Below are 22,801 nucleotides of genomic sequence, written 5' to 3' on the forward strand. Positions count from 1 at the left end.
CTGGTGGCAGTTGTGAAAAAAGTCAATAGTTGGAGAGTTCATTGAAAATAATGCCATTGTTGATTAGATGCTTTTTTCATTAATTAGGCTATTTTCCTCTTGAACCATATGGTCTGAGCAAGGCAGTTAACCCCCAACAACAACAACTGCTCCCCGGGTGCCGATGACGTGGATGTTGATTAAGGCAGCCCCCCGCACCTCTCGGATTCAGAGGGGATGTGTTAAATGCGGTAGACATATTTCGGTTGATTGCATTCAATTGTGCAACTGACTTGGTATCCCCTTTCTATCTACTAGAAACTCATGGACAATATGGACACAGAAATAATAAATGAAGACTATATATTAATATATATTTTTTAGTTATTCAAGTATAAATTACCAGAGTTACGATAGATTGCCATAGACTCTGTTAATTACCTGGCTAGGTTGACCTGGCTAGGGTCAGTGCCCCGAGATTGTTCTGACCGAGCTAGCTGTGGAGGCAGCACAACCTTCTTCCCTCCATGTTCCGATGCCATGGGGGGGTCATTAATTCGCTCGCCCACTGAGGTGCCACACTGCCAGGGTCCCCCCGCACAACCTGCTGTCTGGGGGGGATCCCTGATTGTGGGCTGAGATTTGTTTTGACGGCGACATTTACTCGGCTGGCTAGGCCGTGGTTCATTGGAGTTCGCCGTGGTTCATTGGAGTTCGTAGCTTTTTCTCCCTGAGTCCCCGGAATATAGGACTGGTCGCTTGACCTGACGGCGTCCGGACAAGCCCGCCGTTGATAACCCGGGTTGGTCACCCTGGACCGGTAATGGATTAGTTTCCATTACCTGGTTGATCATGCCAGTAGACATTGAACTATTTTCCAAGGTTTTAGATAGAAGTGAAGCATCCGGGCGCTCCGCCGCCGCCGAGGCGACGGGAGGGGAGACATTATACCTCCGCCTCGGGGCGCAGAGCGGTTTGCTAGGTACCTGGAGCCGCAAATGGGTCGTGGGCACGACCATTCGCTTAATATATTCACCAGCTTCCCCCAATCCCTGCCGGACCCGGCCGGGTCACCTGCCCACAGGTGCACCCTATGGCCGTGTCTTTTGGGGAGAGGGGGGATGGCGCCGGTCGGGCACATCCCAGGCAATATGATGGTACGCTCGCGTTTTCCCTCCTTGTCTCTCTCTTCTTCTGTGGCCCCGTGCAGTCTATTCTTTACTCTCTTTTGCCTGTTATTGCTGTGCTTTCCCTTAGTGCCTATACTGCGTCTATGTGTTCTCCTTTATATGTGTGTTTGCTGTTTTGCCTTTTAATCTGCTCTCAAGTTTGGTTCTTTTCCGTTATTGGGCCCGTTGCTGGGTTTACAGCCCTTGTTAGCCGAATAGCCTTATCCGTGTGGGAGGCAATTTTTTTGTGTACGTGTTCCAATCTTTTCCTTTCTTTAATTTGCTATTTTCCACTGATTCTGGGCTCGAGCCCAGCCCCGCCCGACCGACCCAGCCCTTAGAGCCAATCCTTATCCCGAAGTTACGGATCTGACTTCCCTTACCTACCTTGTTCTAACATGCCAGAGGCTGTTCACCTTGGAGACCTGCTGTGGATATGTAGTCCCCTGTAGCTCAGTTGGTAGAGCATGGCGCTTGCAACGCCAGGTTTCCCACGGGGGGTCAGTATGAAAATGTATGCACTCACTAACTGTAAGTCGCTCTGGAAAAGCTCTGCTAAATGACAAAAAATGTAAAAATTAGTGAAGATTCCTGTAACTTTTTTAAAATTACTGGTAGCTTTGCAACCCTAAAGCTTATACAAGATCATACCCTGACATAACCTATTACGTAAAGTGACATAATAGAAGGTGAATACCCAATAATATACCACCACCACCACTACTACTACACATGTCCATGCTACAAAAACATATATCATAACAATTGTGGCCTCTTGTTTGTTTTTAATTACTTCCCTGCTCCATTGGATATGTATTAGGGATAGTGGTATGGTAAAGCAAGCACTGAATAACCACTGATACGAAAACCTAACATCTCCTCTCCCCCTTCCACTCCTAAATTAACCCTTCCTGTGGATTTACGTAACCACTATGATCTCATCAATGGGCCATGTGTTGTTCTGTGATGTTCTATAGTGGGCCAACACAACAGAGGCCACTCCTCTTGGCCGCAGAGACAAAATGTTGCTGTTTTAAAGCACATTTTCCACAATTCTACTCATTTTGTCCCGGGCCAGAGAGAGAAAATGTTTGTTTTAAAGCTAGTTTCATGCAATTCTACACAATTTGCCATGGCCTAAACCTTGTTCTTATGCTATCTGAGTGCGCCGCTGTTAAATTCATATAGGGGAAACATTGCTGGTTATCTACCCTCACTAAAGAAGGGTACATACTTTCCTGCAATGTCTACCTTAAGTCCAGCACATAATACAATTTTAGCCGTCTTATGCCACAATTTTGAAATCCCAGACAAAATTTCCACGTCATGGCCATGGGAAAATCTTCAGGTCGTAAACGATTGCCTGACGTCTTGGCTCGTTCAGGTCTAGGTATGACGATTAAGTACCACTACGTGCGCTCGTAGGCTCCAACAAAGTTCTGGCAGTGTCAGAAATCTGGAGCCTTTGTGTATTGTGGCTGGTGTTACGAGCCGATCCCAATGACTGAACAATAGGAACACAGCCGGAACTGAGTATGCACACAATAGGGTAAAATGATTATTGTGAATAGTCAGATTAATATAATAGTTCAATTTAAACATTTTCATGCTTTGCAAGAATAACGATTTTCCCCAATAATATTGTTTACATGACATCTGAAAATCAGGCTACCTGATGGGATTTTGATAAATGCATAAAATCGTCTACTACTTTCTGTGCATTGTTTTACCACAACGACAATGTTATTTTTGAGAAATCTATTTGATTCGGAGTTCAGACATACACACTATATATATATATATATATATATATATATATATATATATATATATATATATATATAACATATACACACACACACATACACACACACACACACACATACATACATACATACATACATACACACAAAGGTATGTGGACACCCCTTCAAATTAGTGGATTTGGCTATTTCAGCCACACCCGTGGCTGACAGTGTGTATAAAATCGAGCACATAGCCATGCAATCTCAATAGACAAACACTGGCAGTAGAATGGCCTTACTGAAGAGCTCAGTGACTTTCAACGTGGCACAGTCATAGGATGCCACCTTTCCAACAAGTCAGTTCGTCAAATTTCTGCCCTGCTAGAGCTTCCTCGGTCAACTGTAAGTGCGGTTATTGTGAAGTGGAAACGTCTAGGAGCAACAACGGCTCAGCCGCGAAGTGAAAGACCACACAAGCTCACAGAACGGGACCGCCGTGTGCTGAAGCGCTTAGCACGTAAAAATCATCTGTCCTCTGTTGCAACACTCACTACCGAGTTCCAAACTGCCTCTGGAAGCAATGTCAGCACAAGAACTGTTCGTCGGGAGCTTCATGAAATTGGCCGTGTGGTGCCAGGATAACAACCTCTCCCTCAACGTGACCAAGACAAAGGAGATGATTGTGGACTACAGGACAAAAAAGAGGACTGAGCACACCCCCATTCTCATCGACGGGGCTGTAGTGGAACAGGTTGAGAGCTTCAAGTTCCTTGGTGTCCACATCACCAACGAACTACCATGGTCCAAACACACCAAGACAGTCGTGAAGAGGGCACGACAAAGCCTATTCCCCCTCAGGAGACTGAAGAGATTTGGCATGGGTCCTCAGATCCTCAAAAAATTCTACAGCTGCACCATCAAGAGCATCCTGACTGGTTGCATCACCGCCTGGTATGGCAACTGCTTGGCCTCCGACCGCAAGGCACTACAGAGGGTAGTGTGTACGGCCCAGTACATCACTGGGGCCAAGCTTCCTGCCATCCAGGACCTCTATACCAGGCGGTGTCAGAGGAAGGCCCTCAAAATTGTCAAAGACTCCAGCCACCCTAGTCATAGACTGTTCTCTCTGCTACCGCATGGCAAGCGGTACCGGAGTGCCAAGTCTAGGTCCAAAATACTTCTCAACAGCTTCTACCCCCAAGCCATAACACTCCTGAACAGCTCATCATGGCTACCCGGACTATTTGCACTGCCCCCCCAACCCCATCTTTTTACGCTGCTGCTACTCTGTTAATTATTTATGCAGTCACTTTAACTCTACCCACATGTACATATTACTTCAACTACCTCAACTAGCCGGTGCGCCCCCGCACATTGACTCTGCACCGGTACCCCCTCTGTGTATATATAGCCTCCCTACAGTTAATTTTTTTTAAATTTTACTTCTGCTCTTTTTTTCTCAACACTTTTTTGTTGTTTTATTCTACTTTTTATTAAAAATAAATGCACTGTTGGTTAAGGGCTGTAAGTAAGCATTTCACTGTAATGTCTGCACCTGTTGTATTCGGCGCATGTGGCCAATACAATTTGATTTGATTTGAAATGGGTTCCCATTTCCGAGCAGCTGCACACAAGCCTAAGTGTAAAACCCGCCACCATTGGACAGTGGAGCAGCGGAAACACATTCTCTGGAGTGATGAATCACGCTTCACCATCTGGCAGTCCGACAGACGAATCTGGGTTTGGCGGATGACAGGAGAACGCTGCCTGCCCGAATGCATAGTGCGAACTGTAAAGTTTGGTGGAGGAGGAATAATGTTCTGGGGCTCTTTTTCATGGTTCGGGCTAGGCCCCTTAGTTCCAGTGAAGGGGAATCTAACGCTACAGCATACAATGACATTCTAGACGATTCTGTGCTTCCAACTTTTTGGCAACAGTTTGGGGAAGGCCCTTTCGTGTTTCAGAATGACAATGCCCCCATGCACAAAGAGAGGTCCATACAGAAATGGTTAGTCGAGATCGGTGGAAGAATTTGACAGAACCCTGACCGCAATTCCATCGAACACCTTTGGGATGAATTGGAACGCCGGCTGCGAGCCAGGCCTAATCGCCCAACATCAGTACCCGACCTAAGTAATGCTCGTGGCTGAATGGAAGTCCCCGCAGCAATGTTCCAACATCTAGTGGAAAGCCTTCCCAGAAGAGTTGAGGCTGTTATAGCAGCAAAGGGGGGACCAACTCCATATTAATGCCCATGATTTTGGAGTGAGATGTTCGATGAGCAGGTGTCCACATAAACTTTGTACACTACATGACTAAAAGTATGTGAAAACTATTTCTAAGATACATACTTTAATTTTTTACGAACTCCCTTCACTCGCGCATAAGCATAGAGGGAGGCTTGCGCTGCTGGAACTTGCGCAAATCAAATACAAAGCTGCAGTTGACATACCCTACATCGGCTGACGTAGCCTCGCAAGGCAATTGCAGAATGTGATGACAAAACTCAAGCAAATTGTACAATCTGGCCAGGTTGAAATCAAGATTTTCATTTGGTAAAAACCGCAGAGTATGACATGTAATAACCGTAAAAGACTGAATCTGACGTACAGTGTGGGAAAGCCTTTAGGTGATCTTCCTGTGTCGGGTGTGGTTCCTCATATCCCGTTACACTAGCTCTTTAACAAACACACACGTGCGACTAACGAACAGACACACGGGAACATACAGACACGCACACACACATACGTCTCCCAAAACATATGGCCTGTGTTTCTATGGCCACCAGTAGGCCCTGGAGACTGGGTTGCCATGGAGACAGCTGTGTCTTAATGAGATTCCCCAGCAGGGTGCAAGTTGGGTAACTAGAACGTTCCATCAGACACCACGTGACAGCAGGTGGCCATTAAAGTTGTGTTGTTTGTGCGCACAGTTCCACAGCTTCCTCTGGTGTGAGCACACCCACATAACAGGGTTAAAAAGCACCTGGCAACTGCTCACTTTTTCACTCAATCAATTTCTGTCACTTCACTCACTCAATATCGTACTCCCCCCTTTCATTCACAACATCTTCTCTCGCACTTTTTTTTGTCAGTTAGTTTGTTATTTCTTCCTCAGAGAGAATTTTTTTTTTTTTTTACCTTGCTCAGTAGTGTATAACACACATACACCACCCAGTACCCCTACTCTGTAGTCACAAAACATATGATTGTATGTAGCTAGATTAGAATAGGGGAATCATGTCTGCCCTATTCATTACATTTCTATCTGCAACATTCCACCACGCTGAACACATCTCGTATGTGAACTCACTCCTTGGTGATGATGCCCCTGTGTCCCGTGGGGGTGGCCAGCTGGGGGTCCAGACCGTGTGTGTCCAGGATGTGTCTGGCTGCCGGGCTCAGCCGCAACCTGGGGGGAGAGGAAAGGACAGGACACACAGACAGGGACAGAGAGACACACAGACACGCACACAAAGTTAATCTGACCGTAATCATGTCCTGATTGGTCAGAGAACATAAAGAGTAAACATAAATGTAAACAAATATTTTCGGCTTATGTAGACCATATAGGCTACAGACAATTCACCTGTCAATGCACTCGGTTTATGTACATTCTAGACAGTTCAGAACATGCACTTGCACTACCATTCACTACCGTAAGCATTTCACTGTTAGTTTACACCTGTTGTTTACGAAGCATGTGACGTATATTATTTGATTTGATTAGATTCCCTTTCACCTAAAAAGGCTAACAGAAAAACAGCTAGGAGCGTAAATGCTTCCCTCTGTGACATTTTAATAGAGGAGCAATTCAACTGTTCTAAAGGACAGATTTAATGTCTCTGCATTTGGGCCTTAACACCCACTTAAATCCTAAAACCCTTGACATGAGACTGGTCTCATGCCTTCTCAATGTAGACTGAAGATAATGACAGTGGTACTGCACAAATTAACAAAAACGTCAAGTGCCTTTTAGAGTCCATTTCCAGTCTCACTCCTGCCTAACATCAACCTAACAGGACGCCTGTTCTTTCACAAACACAGGTAACCTTGCTTCATTTGAGCAAGCTTTGGGGAAAAATGGGAACACAAGTGGACAGTGGAAACACACACACACACAAACTCAGCAAAATGTTTGCAAATCAAATAGGCCCTGATTTGAAGTTTAGTACCAGCTCCTGTCCTATGTGTGTCAATAAGGCAGGAGAGGATCTCTTGCGTTTTAACATGGATGTGGAAAGGGACAGCAGTCTTACTCAGCGTGTTGTGTGATGGTGGAGTTGTTACATTTATTCTGAACGTTTATCTGGCCAGGAAAAAGAGGATGGGCTTCAGCTCTAGTCTAGTTCTTCTCAAGGTTTCTTCCTTACCACCGAGACATCTACTTGCTCTTTAGAGGGTCATGCCAAGGCTGTGGTCAAGCTCTTTTGACAAATGTTTGTGTATTTGTGAAAAGCACTACACAAATACCATTTGATTTACTGATTCATATATTGATTCATTGATGAAGAATGAAAGAGTAGAGCATGATGGAGTGATGTAAAAAAGAATGTAATAGTGGAAGAGAGGAAGAAGAGGAGAGAGAGGTGAGACTCACAGTCCTGTAGAGGCTGCTCTGGGGGGATGTGGTGGGGGTGCAGCCGGGGCTGCCGGAGGGGGAGGGGCTGCAGCTGCAGGAGCGAGAGGAGCTGGCGTGGCTGCCATGGGGGGCGGGATCTCCACCGTCTTCCAGTCCTCCCCTTCCTCCACCATGAGGGCGATGAGAGTCCCCAGACGCACGGCACGACTGCCCTCCTCCATCTGAGGACACACAGAGACACATTACCTTTTATAATAATAATCACTATCAGGTTGCATTTGTATTTGACTCAGACGAAGAACACTGAGGAGAGGTGGAGAAATAGAGAGAGGGGAAGAATGCACATAAGAATGAGAACGAGAAAGGAAGAAGAGCATTAGGGGGAAGGAAGAAGGGAGGAACTAGAGAGGGAGAGGCCAAATGATAGGAAGAATGGCAAGAACAACCAGGAGAGGGAGGGTTTTCAAAAGATATTACCTCGACACGTCATTTGTTACTGCTACCAGAGGGACCCATAGGCAGACCTTTCAAACAGCTGTGTGTCTGTCCCCACTGCCTCCTCAATTCACTTCATTTTCCCTAGTCGCTGTTCTGTTCTGACAAAACATACAAGGCCAAGGACTCTAATGGAGGGGAAATGGATTACTTACCGTTTCTTCCCCCCCCCCCCCCCCCGTCGCACATCGATTCTCTCGCAATCCCTCTCCATCTTTCTCTTCATCTCAGTCTCTAACAGCGTCAATAAGGCACAGCATGGATGTCTCCACCCCCTCATAGTCAGCAAGGTGTTTTTCCTCGGTCAATATTGATTAGTTCTAAATGAGAGGCCAGGCACAATGGATGAGGCAGGGCTACAACACTCCATCTATTTCCAAATGGTATCCACTTATGGAGCTGTCATTCCTGCTAAAGGGCATAGCTCCGCTCGCCAGAAAAGAAGAGAAAAAACAGACAACACAAATAACACCCGCTGTTAGCGACGGGGAAAGCGTCATGGCGACACTGAAATTGATCAGGTAATTGGTTTCTGCATTAGATCAGAACACAAGCCCTTGCAACTGGCTGAATGTCAGATGGTTTTGAACCATAGGACTTGGAGGAAAACTCACAGCAGTTCACCCAGTCACATCCTCCCCAGTGGCTGCTAAACAATAGAGGAACTCCAATAAGACCATTGACTCCACCTATCCAGAAACAACAGCAGGATAAGACCACCTGCGCTCGCAGGCAGACCGGGCCAGTCAGCCAGCCAGGAACACACCTCTAGTCCAGTTTCACTTTAATTCACCAGGATATTCCCCTCAGTACAACAGTCAAATAGGCTTTATTACCATGTCTCACTGAGTAAAGGCAAAGGGTTACTAAAAGCAAAAAGGTAGGCTAATGTCTATTGGATAGTAGGTAGCTAGGGAGGATGTGAGACAGCTACATATAGGGCTTTGGCAGTGAGAGAAAAAACGGTTTTGTTTACTACAAAATAGCTGCTGGCACAACATCCCTAACGCATGACACTACCAACATGGGGTCGTGCCTTGTCTGGCATGTTTGTTGTGTGACTGTATGTGGCTTCCTGTCCATTTGCTAGGAGCTACAGGTAGTATGTGTGTGTGTCCATAGTACCTCTGGCCCAGTGTGAGGTGATAGATAATGGCAGGGCTATGTTGGTTACATTCACTACAATGAGAAATGAGAGGATTACCAGGACAGTTGGATGTGACATGACACTGAACTTTAGCCATGGCTGACCCCTGACCCTAGCCTGGCTGGGTCATACAGCTGTCTGAAGGGCATGACAGATTAGTATATCCCCATCATAGTCCACATATCTTAATTTTACAGGATCAGTGCAACATTTCAGTATATCATAAACTGCCTCTGACAACCACCATCCCAATAGACATACAAGTCTATTGTGCTACAAAACAAACCCATTCAATTCCACTGTGACTGTGGTGTTTTTTCCTACTCCAGATTAGAGCTTGATGTTCTGTTGGGCTGCAAATACAGGAACACATACTGACCAATGAACAAGAAAATATACAACCACAGTCTTGCACAATACTGTGCCACACAATGCATGTAACTGGGGTGTGTGTGTGTGTGTGTGTGTGTGAGTGAGAGAGAGCCCAGCGATGTTCCCTCCCCACTATTAGGCTCTCTATAAACACCAGTTAGACAACCAGGTATTTATAGACATTTAATACAGCTCTCGAAGAAGCTGCTGCTGGGGGTCATTCACAGCCTTTACACACACACACACACCTTGTCACCGTCCCTTTTTTTTTTCACATTCACAGATGGCGTGCTGTCTTATGTGGATGTCTCCATCAAAGACGCAAGAGCACATAGGCACACATTTAGAGAGAGAGAAAGCGAGAGAGGGAACAGCGTGTAACACACTGCTAGTGTGGGGCTCAACACTGCCATCATCTGGTTGTAAAAGGACAGTGCCGGTCCTGAACCATTCCATCACTTTTTTTTTTTTCTTTTTTTTTTTTGTCATTTAGCAGACGCTCTTATCCAGAGCGACTCACATCATAACAAACACTTAACCAAATACCTGAGCAGCACCTCCCACCTGAGTTGACAGTGAAATGGCACAGGTTCAACCTGACTGCACACATTAGACTTGCCTAGCTTCAGTGAAGAATAATAGGTCAAGAGGTGGATGAGGAGGACACGGATTTCAGAAAATAACCATTGATTAGACACACCATGCTCTTGTGATCTCTGATACAATTCAAGACTCTCACACCTGGACTCCCACCCTCAACAAGGATAAGCTTCACACCCGGGACTTGTAAACAGTTCACAATTAGTCCCTCGCCTTCAGATCGAAGAGAAAGGAAGAGGTGGGGAAAAGGTTGGCTTATTTGGAGAAAAATATACTGTATTGATTTGGTGTGTGTGTGTGTGTGTGTGTGTGTGTGTGTGAGTGCATGCCTCCGTGTGAGTGTATTGATCTGCCAGGAGAGAGAGAAAGAGGGATTTGAGGCGATATCATTGCATCCTACATCCTGCAACTTGTTACTGGGCAGAATAGTCTAATTAGAGTCCAGAGGAGGGCTTTTCCCCAGCAGCACTGTCTCCCAGGGCTTTTGATTTGGCTGCATTCTCAAATCTGACAAATTAAAGCATAGGAGGGAGATCAGAGAGTATAGTGCTCCTACGGGGTCTATCCTGAATATATCAATTAGTTCATAAATGATATAACGAAACACCCCATTTATGAGGTTAACCTATGCATTTTGTATCATTTCAAAGAACTGACTAAGTTCTGTGTTGGATGGAAACGTTATCTATAAAGGTGGTAAATTGGGAGCATATTCAGCGTGCGGGCCTTTCGGTTCTTCTCTCTTCTTTGGCCCAGGGGAGAACGACTGCCCCTTCTCATTGACGCCATGGAAGTTTAAAGCCGACTGCTACTGCAGGTATAATTAGCAGAAAACAGGATCCCCCATTATAGTGAATGGGAAAATGTCAATCTTTGTGGTCAATCATCGTGTAAATAAACATTTCCGAATACATTCATGGTACCAATAATTGCTTCTAATACACCAGATGTATGTCCTTGAAACGATTATTTAAAGATGCTGCTAATGGCAGCATGCAGTACCCCGGTAGGCCTTTAACTTGAGTTATGCTGCGTTTAGACAAGGGATGAAAAAACCGTCATACCAGTCAGCATAGCGGGACAAGAAAGCAAGAAAGACGGTGATGGCAAAACCAAGCCAGCACGACGGGTATACGTTGCTATGGTGATTTCAGTAAACAAACAGTGCAAATCAACATCTGGTAGAAAACAATGCTTCAGCAGATGGCAAAAGTTGAAATATTTGAACTCTGGCGGCAAGTCCTGTCTACCGTGGCGGCTGACGGCATCCACTGCCAGCCTCAATGGCATTTACCGTCTTGCTCTCATTGAAAACAATGACATCCGGTTTGACGCCTACCTCGTACCATGTAAACGCAGGATTACTCAATGAGAGGGGGCAGCACTGAGCTAGCTTGCGACATCACTTCCTCGAGTAGCTCAAACTCCACGTTATGTCTCCATGAGACGCGATCTTAACGGGCTTCATTTGACTTCAATGATCTACGGAGTCTTCACATAGAAATGAATGGTGTCACGTGATGGATGGTTTGTCCATTCTTTTTACAGTCATGCTTTGGCCAGTTGTAGTGCAGGGAAGATGTCAGTTGAGTTGAGACACAGCCAACAAACTCCCACCTGGAAGATTAATCTATCCTAAAATGACAGCATCCTAATGAGAAAGTATGTAGGAATGGAGGGAGGGAACCAGAGACTGATAAATTACAAGATAAGCACTGTGGACCATGTCAGGTATCTTCATCTAGCCTTTCCTTCTTCCATCCATCCATCTTGCCACTAGTTACCTCGACCGTTAAACGTTGACATACATTCTGTACACCGTATCAATCCATCTCGAAAATCCCTGCACCCCCACTAACACATCAACGTGTGGGGGATCTCTACATGTGCCATATCAGCCTTGTGTGTGTGTTTACGGATGTTACACTGGCTGCTAAACTAGAATCCTAGTGGGTACATACTTAGAGAGCACCACTACTACACCACTGTGGGCTAATCTGTGCTGTGACCTACAGAGAGCAGAAACCATCCTGCCCCTTCCACACAGCCAGGAAACACGTTGCTCATACTAGTTACACCACACACACACACACACACGATACAAACCAGCACCCAGACACACATCCAGAGAGACTGGCATACTTCCTCTCTAATACCCCCAGTAGAGACTGGGCCTGGGTCTGCACTGGGGTATTCAGGGGTGGGGTGTTGGTCTGGATGCTGGCTGAGCCTGGGGGGCTTATCTCTCTTCCTCTTTCTGCCAGCTCCTAGCCTTCCTAAGCCCATACCCACAACTGCTGGGCCGTTGCCATGGAAACTACCTTATCACCATGGCAGCCGAGACATGGATCGGAAGGAGAGAGATGAAGAGAAAGGGGAAGAGAAAGCAAACATGAAGGAGAGGATGAGAATAGAGCAAGGGCTAAAAAAGGCAGAGATAAATTATTGTACACTGCCATGGGGATAAGGTAATCCACTGCCTTTTTTAGCCCTTGCTCCAGAGCAACAGTCTTGTTTATGCAAATGTGTAGCTATCTGTCTAGGTAATTACTCCATATCTGCTCTTTATTTAGGGTACACTCACAGACACCACCTGAACCACAGCACTAGAACAATATGGGCATGCTGTGCTGAACTATGCTATGCCTGGTTTACACGGCAAATTGCCACTAGGACACTGTTCTGAATGATGTGACACTCACTGATCGGATGACTGACTGGAAGGGACCAATGGCATCAGCTGTGGGACAGGCAAGTGTGTGTGTGTGTCACCTAGCTAGTTGATGAATGCTGGGTTGAACATAAATAAATTAAAAATACACTACATGGTCGGGCAATTAGCCCTGGCTCGCAGTCAGTGTTCCAATTCATCCCAAAGGTGTTCGATGGGGTTGAGGTCAGGGCTCTGTGCAGGCCAGTCAAATTCTTCCACACTGATCTCGACAAATCATTTCTGTATGGACCTCGCTTTGTGCACGGGGGCATTGTCATGCTGAAACAGGAAAGGGCCTTCCCCAAACTGTTGCCACAAAGTTGGAAGCACAGAATCGTCAAGAATGTCATTGTATGCTGTAGCGTTAAGATTTCCCTTCACTGGAACTAAGGGGCCTAGCCGGAACCATGAAAAACAGCCCCAGACCATTATTCCTCCTCCACCAAACTTCACAGTTGGCACTACGCATTTGGGCAGGTAGCGTTCTCCTGGCATCCGCCAAACCCAGATTCGTCCGTCGGACTGCCAGATGGTGAAGCATGATTCATCACTCCAGAGAACGCGTTTTCACTGCTCCAGAGTCCTGTGGCGGCGAGCTTTACACCACTCCAGCCAACGCTTGGCATTGCGCATGGTGATCTTAGGCTTGTGTGCGGCTGCTTGGCCATGGAAACCCATTTCATGAAGCTCCCGACGAACAGTTCTTGTGCTGACGTTGCTTCCAGAGGCAGTTTGGAACTCGGTAGTGAGTGTTGCAACCAAGGACAGACTTTTTACGCGCTATGCGCTTCAGCGGTCCCGTTCTGTGAGCTTGTAAGGCCTAGGCTACCACTTCGCGGCTGTGCCGTTGTTGCTCCTAGACGTTTCCAATTCACAATAACAGCACTTACAGTTGACAGGGCGGCTCTGGCAGGGCAGAAATTTGACGAACTGACTTGTTGGAAAGGTGGCATCTTAAGACGGTGCCACATTGAAAGTCACTGAGCTCTTCAGTAAGGCCATTCTACTGCCAATGTTTGTCTATGGAGATTGCATGGCTGTGTGCTCAATTTTCTACACCTGCCAGCAACGGGTGTGGCTGAAATAGCCGAATCCACTAATTTGAAGGGGTATCCACATACTTTTGTACATATTGTGTATGTCATTATGACTGCTGGATCATTTACCTCTGATAATTAAGGATGGAGGAAAGGAGGGTGTGTTTTACAGGTAAAGCAGTACCACACAGAGTTACCATCAATATCCTCTCTCTCTCTCGTTAGGATGTAATTGGATGCTTTTTCCCATTGCCAGATCGATCTGACAGCGGAGGAAAAACTGCTTTCATCCCTCTGTTCTGAGGGACAAACATGTGGCGCATCGTTGATGAAAGACAAGTGATCTGTCTGTCTTTGGGCAGAGTCATTAATATTCATACACACACCACACACAGAGAGAGAGAGAGAGAGACAAACAGACAGAGGTCACGATGCACACCTCATCAGTGATGTTCTGCCAATTAAGGAGAAGAGGGAAGCCCAAAGAACTGACACACACACACACACTGTTCACTCACCAGTATCTTGGCCAGGACACCGTCATCGTTGGACTCCAGGGTAACCACGGCCTTGTCCGTCTCAATCTCACAGAGCGCATCGCCAGCCGCCACCGCCTCACCTGCAGGACACCAGCAACAGTCAGACCACTTAGAATGTCTAAGACTAATAATTTGAGAAAGGAAAAACGTACATAAAAGAAAAAAAGAAAAAGAAATGGTGAGCGAGAGTAGAATAGAAAGTCAATTTCTAAGGGATGCTATAACCATAGATTTAGAACTGAATTGAAGAGGGCGGATCCATAAGCGCAGACGAAGGCTATCAACGATCTGGAAAGATTCTGTATGGAGGAATGGTCTTCTCCAATCTCATAAAACATTTGAGAAAAAGGCTCAGTGTCGTTATCCTCGCAAGGGGAGGGTGTTATAGTTTTGTAAAGAGGGGTCCAAATAATTTTGACACCCATCTTTTTAGATACAGTACCAGTCAAAAGTTTGGACACACCTACTCATTCAAGGGGTTTTCTTTATTTTTACTATTTTCTACATTGTAGACTAATAGTGAAGACATCAAAATTATGAAATAACACATATGGAATCATGTAGTAACCAAAAAAAGTGTTAAACAAATCAAAATAGATTTTATATTTGAGATTCTTCAAATTGCCACCCTTTGCCTTGATGACAGCTTTGCACACTCTTGGCATTCTCTCAACCAGGTTCACCTGGATGGTTTTTCCAACACTCTTGAAGGAGTTCCCACATATGCTGAGCACTTGTTGGCTGCTTTTCCTTCACTCTGCCGTCCGACTCATGCCAAACCATCTCAATTGGGTTGAGGTCGGGGGATTGTGGAGGCCAGGTCATCTGATGCAGCACTCCATCACTCTACTTCTTGATAAAATAGCCCTTACAGAGCCTGGAGGTGTGTTGGGTCATTGTCCTGTTGAAGATGGGATGGCGTATCGCTGCAGAATGCTGTGATAGCCATGCTGGTTTAGTGTGCATGGAATTCTAAATAAATCACAGACAGTGTCCCCAGCAAAGCACCCCCACATCATAACACCTCCTCCTCCATGCTTTACGGTGGGAACTACACATGCGGAGATCATCCGTTCACCCACACCGCGTCTTACAAAGACACGGCGGTTGGAACCAAAAATCTCAAATTTGAACTCCAGACCAAAAGGACACATTTTCACCGGTCTAATGTCCATTGCTCGTGTTTCTTGGCCCAAGCAGGTCTCGTGTTATTGGTGTCCTTTAGTAGTGGTTTCTTTGTAGCAATTCGACCATGAAGTCCTGATTCACACAGTCCCCTCTGAACAGTCAATGTTGAGATGTGTCTGTTACTTGAACGCTCTGAAGCATTTATTTGGGCTGCAATTTCTGAGGCTGGTAACTCTAATGAACTTATCCTCTGCAGCAGAGGTAACTCTGGGTCTTCCATTCCTGTGGTGGTCCTCATGAGAGCCAGTTTCATCATAGCGCTTGATGGTTTTTGCGACTGCACTTTCAAAGTTCTTGAAATGTTCCGTATTAACTGACCTTCTTAAAGTAATGATTGCTTGGTCTTTTACCAAATAGGGCTATCTTCTGTATACCCCCCCACTACCTTGTCACAACACAACTGATTGGCTCAAACACATTAAGAAGGAAATTAATTCCACAAATTAACTTTTAAGAAGGCACACCTGTTATTTGAAATGGATTCCAGGTGACTACCTCATCACGCTGGTTGAGAGAATGCCAAGAGTGTGCAAAGCTGTCACCAAGGCAAAGGTTGTCTACTTTGAAGAATCTCAAATATAAAACATATGTTGATTTGTTTAACACTTTTTGGGTTACTACATGATTACAAATGTGTACATTATCTTTGGAATGTTTGATGGTAGGCTACATCTCTAGAACGCGGTTGTATGGGAGGCTAGGAAATAGATAGGAATACATTTACATCTGTGAAGCAATGAAAGAAGACTGCAATTAGGAAGCACTGCTTCCCTCCACCACATCCATATATGCATACATTACACCTACAGACACACAGACAAACAGGAGAACAGCAGCAGTACTGGGTGTAAAGGAAGGGGTTCTGGTAGATTTGTATGTTCTTCATAATATTGCCCCATGTCTCTACATTTCCCTATGGGGCTAGAGAATCAAATCTAAAACCAGGGAGGGGTGATATGTTTTATTAAAAAGAGGCCATTTGTTATTGAGTGAAGACAAGGCAGAAGAGGAAGATGAGGTTGGGGCCTATTGGGAAGGGGTCACATTGAGTCAGTCTTTATTTTCAACAGGCGATCCTAGGGTAGAAAGGTCACCTCGGGTCAGGACAGTGACACAGGGAGAAAGAAGGTACAGTGGCTTGCGAAATTGTTCACCCCCCATGGCATTTTTCCTATTTTGTTGCCTTACAACCTGGAATTATTATGGATTTTTTGGGGGGGTTGTATCATTTGATTTACACATGCCTACCACTTTGAAGATGCAAAATATTTTTTGGGGTGAAACAGAAAACCTGAGTGTGCATATCTATTCATCCCCCCCAAAGTCAATACTTTGTAGAGCCACCTTTTGCAGCAATTACAGCTGCAAGTCTCTTGGGGTATGTCTCTATAAGCTTGGCACATCTAGCCACTGGGATTTTTGCCCATTCTTCAAGGCAAAACTGCTCCAGCTCCTTCAAGTTGGATGAGTTCCGCTGGTGTACGGCAATCTTTAAGTCATACCACAGATTCTCAATTGGATTGAGGTCTGGGCTTTGACTAGGCTATTCCAAGACATTTAAATGTTTACCCTTAAACCACTCAAGTGTTGCTTTAGCAGTATGATTATGGTCATTGTCCTGCTGGAAGGTGAACCTTCGTCCCAGTCTCAAATCTCTAGAAGACCGAAACAGGTTTCCCTCAAGAATTTCCCTGTCTTTAGCACCATCCATCATTCCTTCCATTCTGACCAGTTTCCCAGTCCCTGCCGATGCCACCACCATGCTTCACTGTGGGGATGGTGTTCTCGGGGTGATGAGAGGTGTTGGGTTTGCGCCAGACATAGAGTTTCACTTGATGGCTAAAAAGCTCAATTTCAGTCTCATCTGACCAGAGTACCTTCCTTCCATGTTTGGGGAGTCTCCCACATGCCTTTTGGCGAACACCAAATGTTTGCTTATTTTTATCTTTAAGAAATTGCTTTTTTCTGTCCACTCTTCCGTAAAGCATACTTCTGTGGAGTGTACGGCTTAAAGTGGTCCTATGAACAGATACTCCAATCTCCGCTGTGGAGCTTTGCAGCTCCTTCAGGGTTATTGTTGATCTCTTTGTTGCCTCTGATTAATGCCCTCCTTGCCTGGTCCGTGGGTTTTGGTGGGCGGCCCTCTTGGCAGGTTTGTTGTGGTGCCATATTTTTTAAATATATTTTTTAAAATAATGGATTGAATGGTGCTCCGTGGGATGTGCTGCTTGCTTGGTGGTGCCCCTTGCTTAGTGTTGTTGCAGATTGGGGCCTTTCAGAACAAGTGTATATATACTGAGATCATGTGACACTTAAAGTCCACCTGTGTGCAATCTAACTAATTATGTGACTTCTGAAGGTAATTGGTTGCACCGGTCCTATTTAGGGGCTTCACAGCAAAGCGGGTGAATACATATGCACGCACCACTTTTCCGTTATTAATTTTTTAGAATTTGGTTAAACAAGTTATTTTTTTTCATTTCATTTTCACCAATTTTGACTATTTTGTATATGTCCATTACATGAAATCCAAATAAAAATCCATTAAAATAATTACAGGTTGTAATGCAACAAAATAGGAAAAAACGCCAAGGGGGATGAATACTTTTGCAAGGCACTGTACACATCCATACAGGGAAATACCATCCTCAGCTCCAATAGCCTGCCTAGTAAAATATCACCTCAACTTTTAGGAAGAGAAAAAGGGAGAATTGTGGGAGAGAGGGTGGTGGGAGGATCGGACAGGGTGTGAGGGAAATAGTGGGCAGGGGTGGGAGTGAGTATTGACCTCAGAAGCTCCAGAGAGCCGGGAGAAGGGAGGACTAGAAAGGATATTTGTGTGTGTGTGTGTGTGTGTGTGTGTGTGTGTGTGGTTTTAACACCAGATGACCCAAGGGGTTAGCCGGTGTTAAGGTTTAAACAGTCAACCACCTGCCCCTTTCACCTCTTCCCCACTGGAATGGCAATAGGCTTAAGCTACACAATGACACACACTTACAATACAAGGGGATGGGCAGGGATGTAGTGCTGCCGTACCGCAGGGGAGCGGCGCGCCCTCACTTTTTTCAATTTGAGAATACACGGAGCTGGTAAAAATACACTGCTCAAAAAAATTAAGGGAACACAAACAACACAATGTAACTCCAAGTCAATCACACTTCTGTAAAATCAAACTGTCCACTTAGGAAGCAACACTGATTGACAATAAATGTCACATGCTGTTGTGCAAATGGAATAGACAACAGGTGGAAATTATAGGCAATTCGCAAGACACCCCCAATAAAGGACTGGTTTTGCATGTGGTGACCACAGACCACTTCTCAGTTCCTATGCTTCCTGGCTGATGTTTTGGTCACTTTTGAATGCTGGCGGTGCTTTCACTCTAGTGGTAGCATGAGACGGAGTCTACAACCCACACAAGTGGCTCAGGTAGTGCAGCTCATCCAGGATGGCACATCAATGCGAGCTGTGGCAATAAGGTTTGCTGTGTCTGTCAGCGTAGCGTCCAGAGCATGGAGGCGCTACCAGGAGACAGGCCAGTACATCAGGAGACGTGGAGGAGGCCGTAGGAGGGCAACAACCCAGCAGCAGGACTGCTACCTCCGCCTTTGTGCAAGGAGGAGCAGGAGGAGCACTGCCAGAGCCCTGCAAAATGACCTCCAGCAGGCCACAAATGTGCAGGTGTGGGGTGGCATTTCTTTGGGGGGGGGGGGCCGCACAGCCCTCCATGTGCTCGCCAGAGGTAGCCTGCCTGCCATTAGGTACCAAGATGAGATCCTCAGACCCCTTGTGAGACCATATGCTGGTGCGGTTGGCCCTGGGTTCCTCCTAATGCAAGACAATGCTAGACCTCATGTGGCTGGAGTGTCAGCAGTTCCTGCAAGAGGAAGGCATTGATGCTATGGACCGCCCGTTCCCCAGACCTGAATCCAATTGAGCACATCTGGGACATCATGTCTCGCTCCATCCACCAATGCCACGTTGCACCACAGACTGTCCAGGAGTTGGCGGATGCTTTAGTCCAGGTCTGGGAGGAGATCCCTCAGGAGACCATCCGCCACCTCATCAGGAGCATGCCAAGGCGTTGTAGGGAGGACATACAGGCACGTGGAGGCCACACACACTACTGAGCCTCATTTTGACTTGTTTTAAGGACATTACATCAAAGTTGGATCAGCCTGTAGTGTGGTTTGACTCCAAATCCAGACCTCCATGGGTTGATAAATTTGATTTCCATTGATACATTGTGTGATTTTGTTGTCAGCACATTCAACTATATAAAGAAAAAAGTATTTCATAAGATTATTTCATTCATTCAGATCTAGGGTGTGTTATTTTAGTGTTCCCATTATTTTTTTGAGCAGTGTATTTCTGGAAAATAAGCTCTAAATAAATAGAACGAAAAACAAAAATATGTAAGCTATAGCCTATAGGTAGGTAAGGTAAATGGTGTTTTTTTCCCTGTCTTCTCGCTCTCTGGCGGTGGTGCGAATAATGAATAACTGTTGGCGTGTGTGCAGAGGCCCGTCGGTCGGAGGCTTGACCACTTCGAGCGGGCCAAATCCGACGTAACAAGAACAGGCACAGACAGAAAACTTCACCATGGGTTGCTAAAATGGCTGTCCTCAAAACAGTTTGTTATGGACTTAGGGATCATGTACGACGCACTTGAACTCAACCCTAGTGTCCGAGTGCTTAGCTTACAGAAACGTACCACCTCGATTGCGTATGCAGACAAACTGATCCACCACATTAACCTTATCACACCAATGAGATCTAGGATCCAAATTCACAGAGTCTGCCTTGACGTTCATAAAACTCCACGGACCCCCTCTTGCGCAGTGGAACCCAGAACGACGTGTGACCAAATACGGTTACGGTGCTGTCCTTTCAGCACCATGATTCGAAGGGCCCTCAAATTGCTTAAAATAACCCTCATCAAGATCTGTTGCCTACGCCTAATAGTCCTACTCAGTACTTATTATTACAAATAGAAAATTATCACTTCTCACCATGGAGTTCGTTTAGTAAAGTTAGATCAAAGCTTAATCAATGTCTCGCAAGATCACATAATGATTGATTGGAATATAATAGCATATACTGTAGCATAGTAGGCCTAGAATATGTTAAAACACCTCAGTCATTTCTTATCTGAAGCTGAATAAGGAATTATATATGCTTTGATTGAAACAAAATAGGTCTACAGAAAGGCTAGTTTGTTAACACCATCTGCTTTAATTCACTCACAAAGCACTAATTCAAGAAGATCTAAATGCATATTCCCATGAAACTGATTGAGATGGGATGCCGAGTGGCGCAGCGGTCTAAGGCACTGCATCTCAGTGCTAGAGGCGTCACTACAGACCCCCTGGTTCGGTTCCAGGATGTATCACAACCGGCCGTGATTGGGAGTCCCATAGGGCGGCGCACAACTGACCAAGTGTCGTCCGGGTTTGGCCGGTGTAGGCAGTCATTATAAATAAGAATTTGTTCTTAACGGACTTGCCTAGTTAAATAAAAGGTAAAAAAAAGAAATATATATATATATATATATATATATATATATATATATATATACACACACACACACAAAAATAAAAATAAAATGTATCATTCACGATTGACAGTGATTATGGCCTATTTTGAAATTAGTTATGCCTAACTTGGTGTTTTAGGGTATTCAAAATAGAAAATATTCTTATGACAATATGGTTTACATAGGCAGATGTGGCAATTGGAGGATGTAGTTTATGCATAGGCCTATTCTACAATGATATTCAATAGGCTACATCTGTCAGTACTCTGTACAAACGTTAAGAAATTATGACGTCATAAAAAAAAAGGTGCTCCCTCACCTAAAAAAAGTGCACTACACCACTGGGGATGGGATAGGGTCAGAGGAAAAGCTGGATATCCAGTGACAAAGCCAACTGGGCGATTCCACGCATGCATGGTCAAAAATACTTTTGGTATCATATATTGTTCTGGCAATTCTCACATAAAAACTTTATTGCGAGGAAGGATGTTTAACATGCTTTTTACATTTGTATGACATTTTTGGGGGTTAAATCGTGATGAAAGTGGCGTTTTTTAGACCTATGCATGCCTCCTGTAAGACTCTGATCCGTGAACCGTACATGGTACAGACATCTTGGTGTCTATATTATGAAGTAAAATGTTCACATGAATTGATTCAATATTAAAAATATTATTATTAAAAAGTCCCCCACCAGAGACCCTATTTCGACATAATTCCTGTCCTATAGCGGATTTTTTTATTTTTTTTGTTCCACCTCCGAAGAATTACGCAGGCTGCTAATATATATTCATGAATTAGGGGTGGGAACATTTATTGTGGTGATTTCCACATGGAGTGGACAACAAGTAGGGTACTGACAGCTGTCAAGTGTAGCTAGCTAGTATCCCGTCTGTATCTAGCTAGCTAATGTTATCTGTTGTTGCTACACAGTATTCAAAAGATTAGCCAGCTTTCCAGGTTATGGCTGGTTCTGGAGCTGGTTGTCATAATTTGGCATTTAGGGACAAATTTGCCAAAGATGGATAGGGGAAGCCAGTATCTTTGATTTTGCCATCCAAAGTTATCTCCAAAGTTCTGGCATCTTCCATAAATTGCGACAACGAATCCACCATAGAAAAATAAAAAAGATGATGCTCTGGTAATATGGATTTCCTAACTATTGAAAGGTTTGGACTAGAGACACATTTTTCTACATTGTAATGGACACGGTGCAACCTTCGGTAGGCTGCTGGCAGACTATTCGGCTGCGCTCCAGCAATTCCAAGTCAGCACGTGCTCATGCCAGAGGAAGTGGAATGACAGGCTACAATGACTTTGCTCATGATGTACGCCGCAAATGATTAGGGCCCTATAAAATTTACTTTTTGCATAATTATGTTCTCTTTTTTCCCAAATCCCATTCTGTTTTGTTTTTCCAGCTTTCCTTTTCCCCCACTTTTTCAGGTTTTTGTTCTCAGAATCATACTTTAATAGCAAAATTGGATGTTCTAAGTCCACAACAATGCTTAAACCACATCAGGAGACTACTTTTGAGGTCTGGCAAAACAAATAAAAAATGTTGGATGTAGATACCCTTTAATTTAACTGTGCACCAGCAAGAGACTTGTTTGGTTAGCGGTGTTTCTGTAGCACACGTGATTGCAGAGTTTGCTAAACAAATAGCCACCTATTCCCCTTCAGCAGACTGAAAAGATTTG

General features: G+C 44.9%; 1 protein-coding gene across 1 annotated transcript in view; it reads right to left on the reverse strand.

Moving 5' to 3' along the window:
* pdhx (pyruvate dehydrogenase complex component X) overlaps positions 1 to 22,801 on the reverse strand; it is a 75,995-nt gene that overhangs the window by 40,608 nt on the left and 12,586 nt on the right. The window contains exons 3-5 of the mRNA XM_041889507.2: positions 14,357 to 14,457; positions 7,493 to 7,695; positions 6,206 to 6,304 (exon numbers count right to left, since the gene is read on the reverse strand). Coding sequence (XP_041745441.2) covers positions 6,206 to 6,304; positions 7,493 to 7,695; positions 14,357 to 14,457 — 403 coding nt within the window. The remainder of the gene's footprint in view (positions 1 to 6,205; positions 6,305 to 7,492; positions 7,696 to 14,356; positions 14,458 to 22,801) is intronic.

The sequence above is a fragment of the Coregonus clupeaformis genome, chromosome 11 (assembly GCF_020615455.1).
Source record: "Coregonus clupeaformis isolate EN_2021a chromosome 11, ASM2061545v1, whole genome shotgun sequence".
NCBI classification, from domain to species: domain Eukaryota; kingdom Metazoa; phylum Chordata; class Actinopteri; order Salmoniformes; family Salmonidae; genus Coregonus; species Coregonus clupeaformis.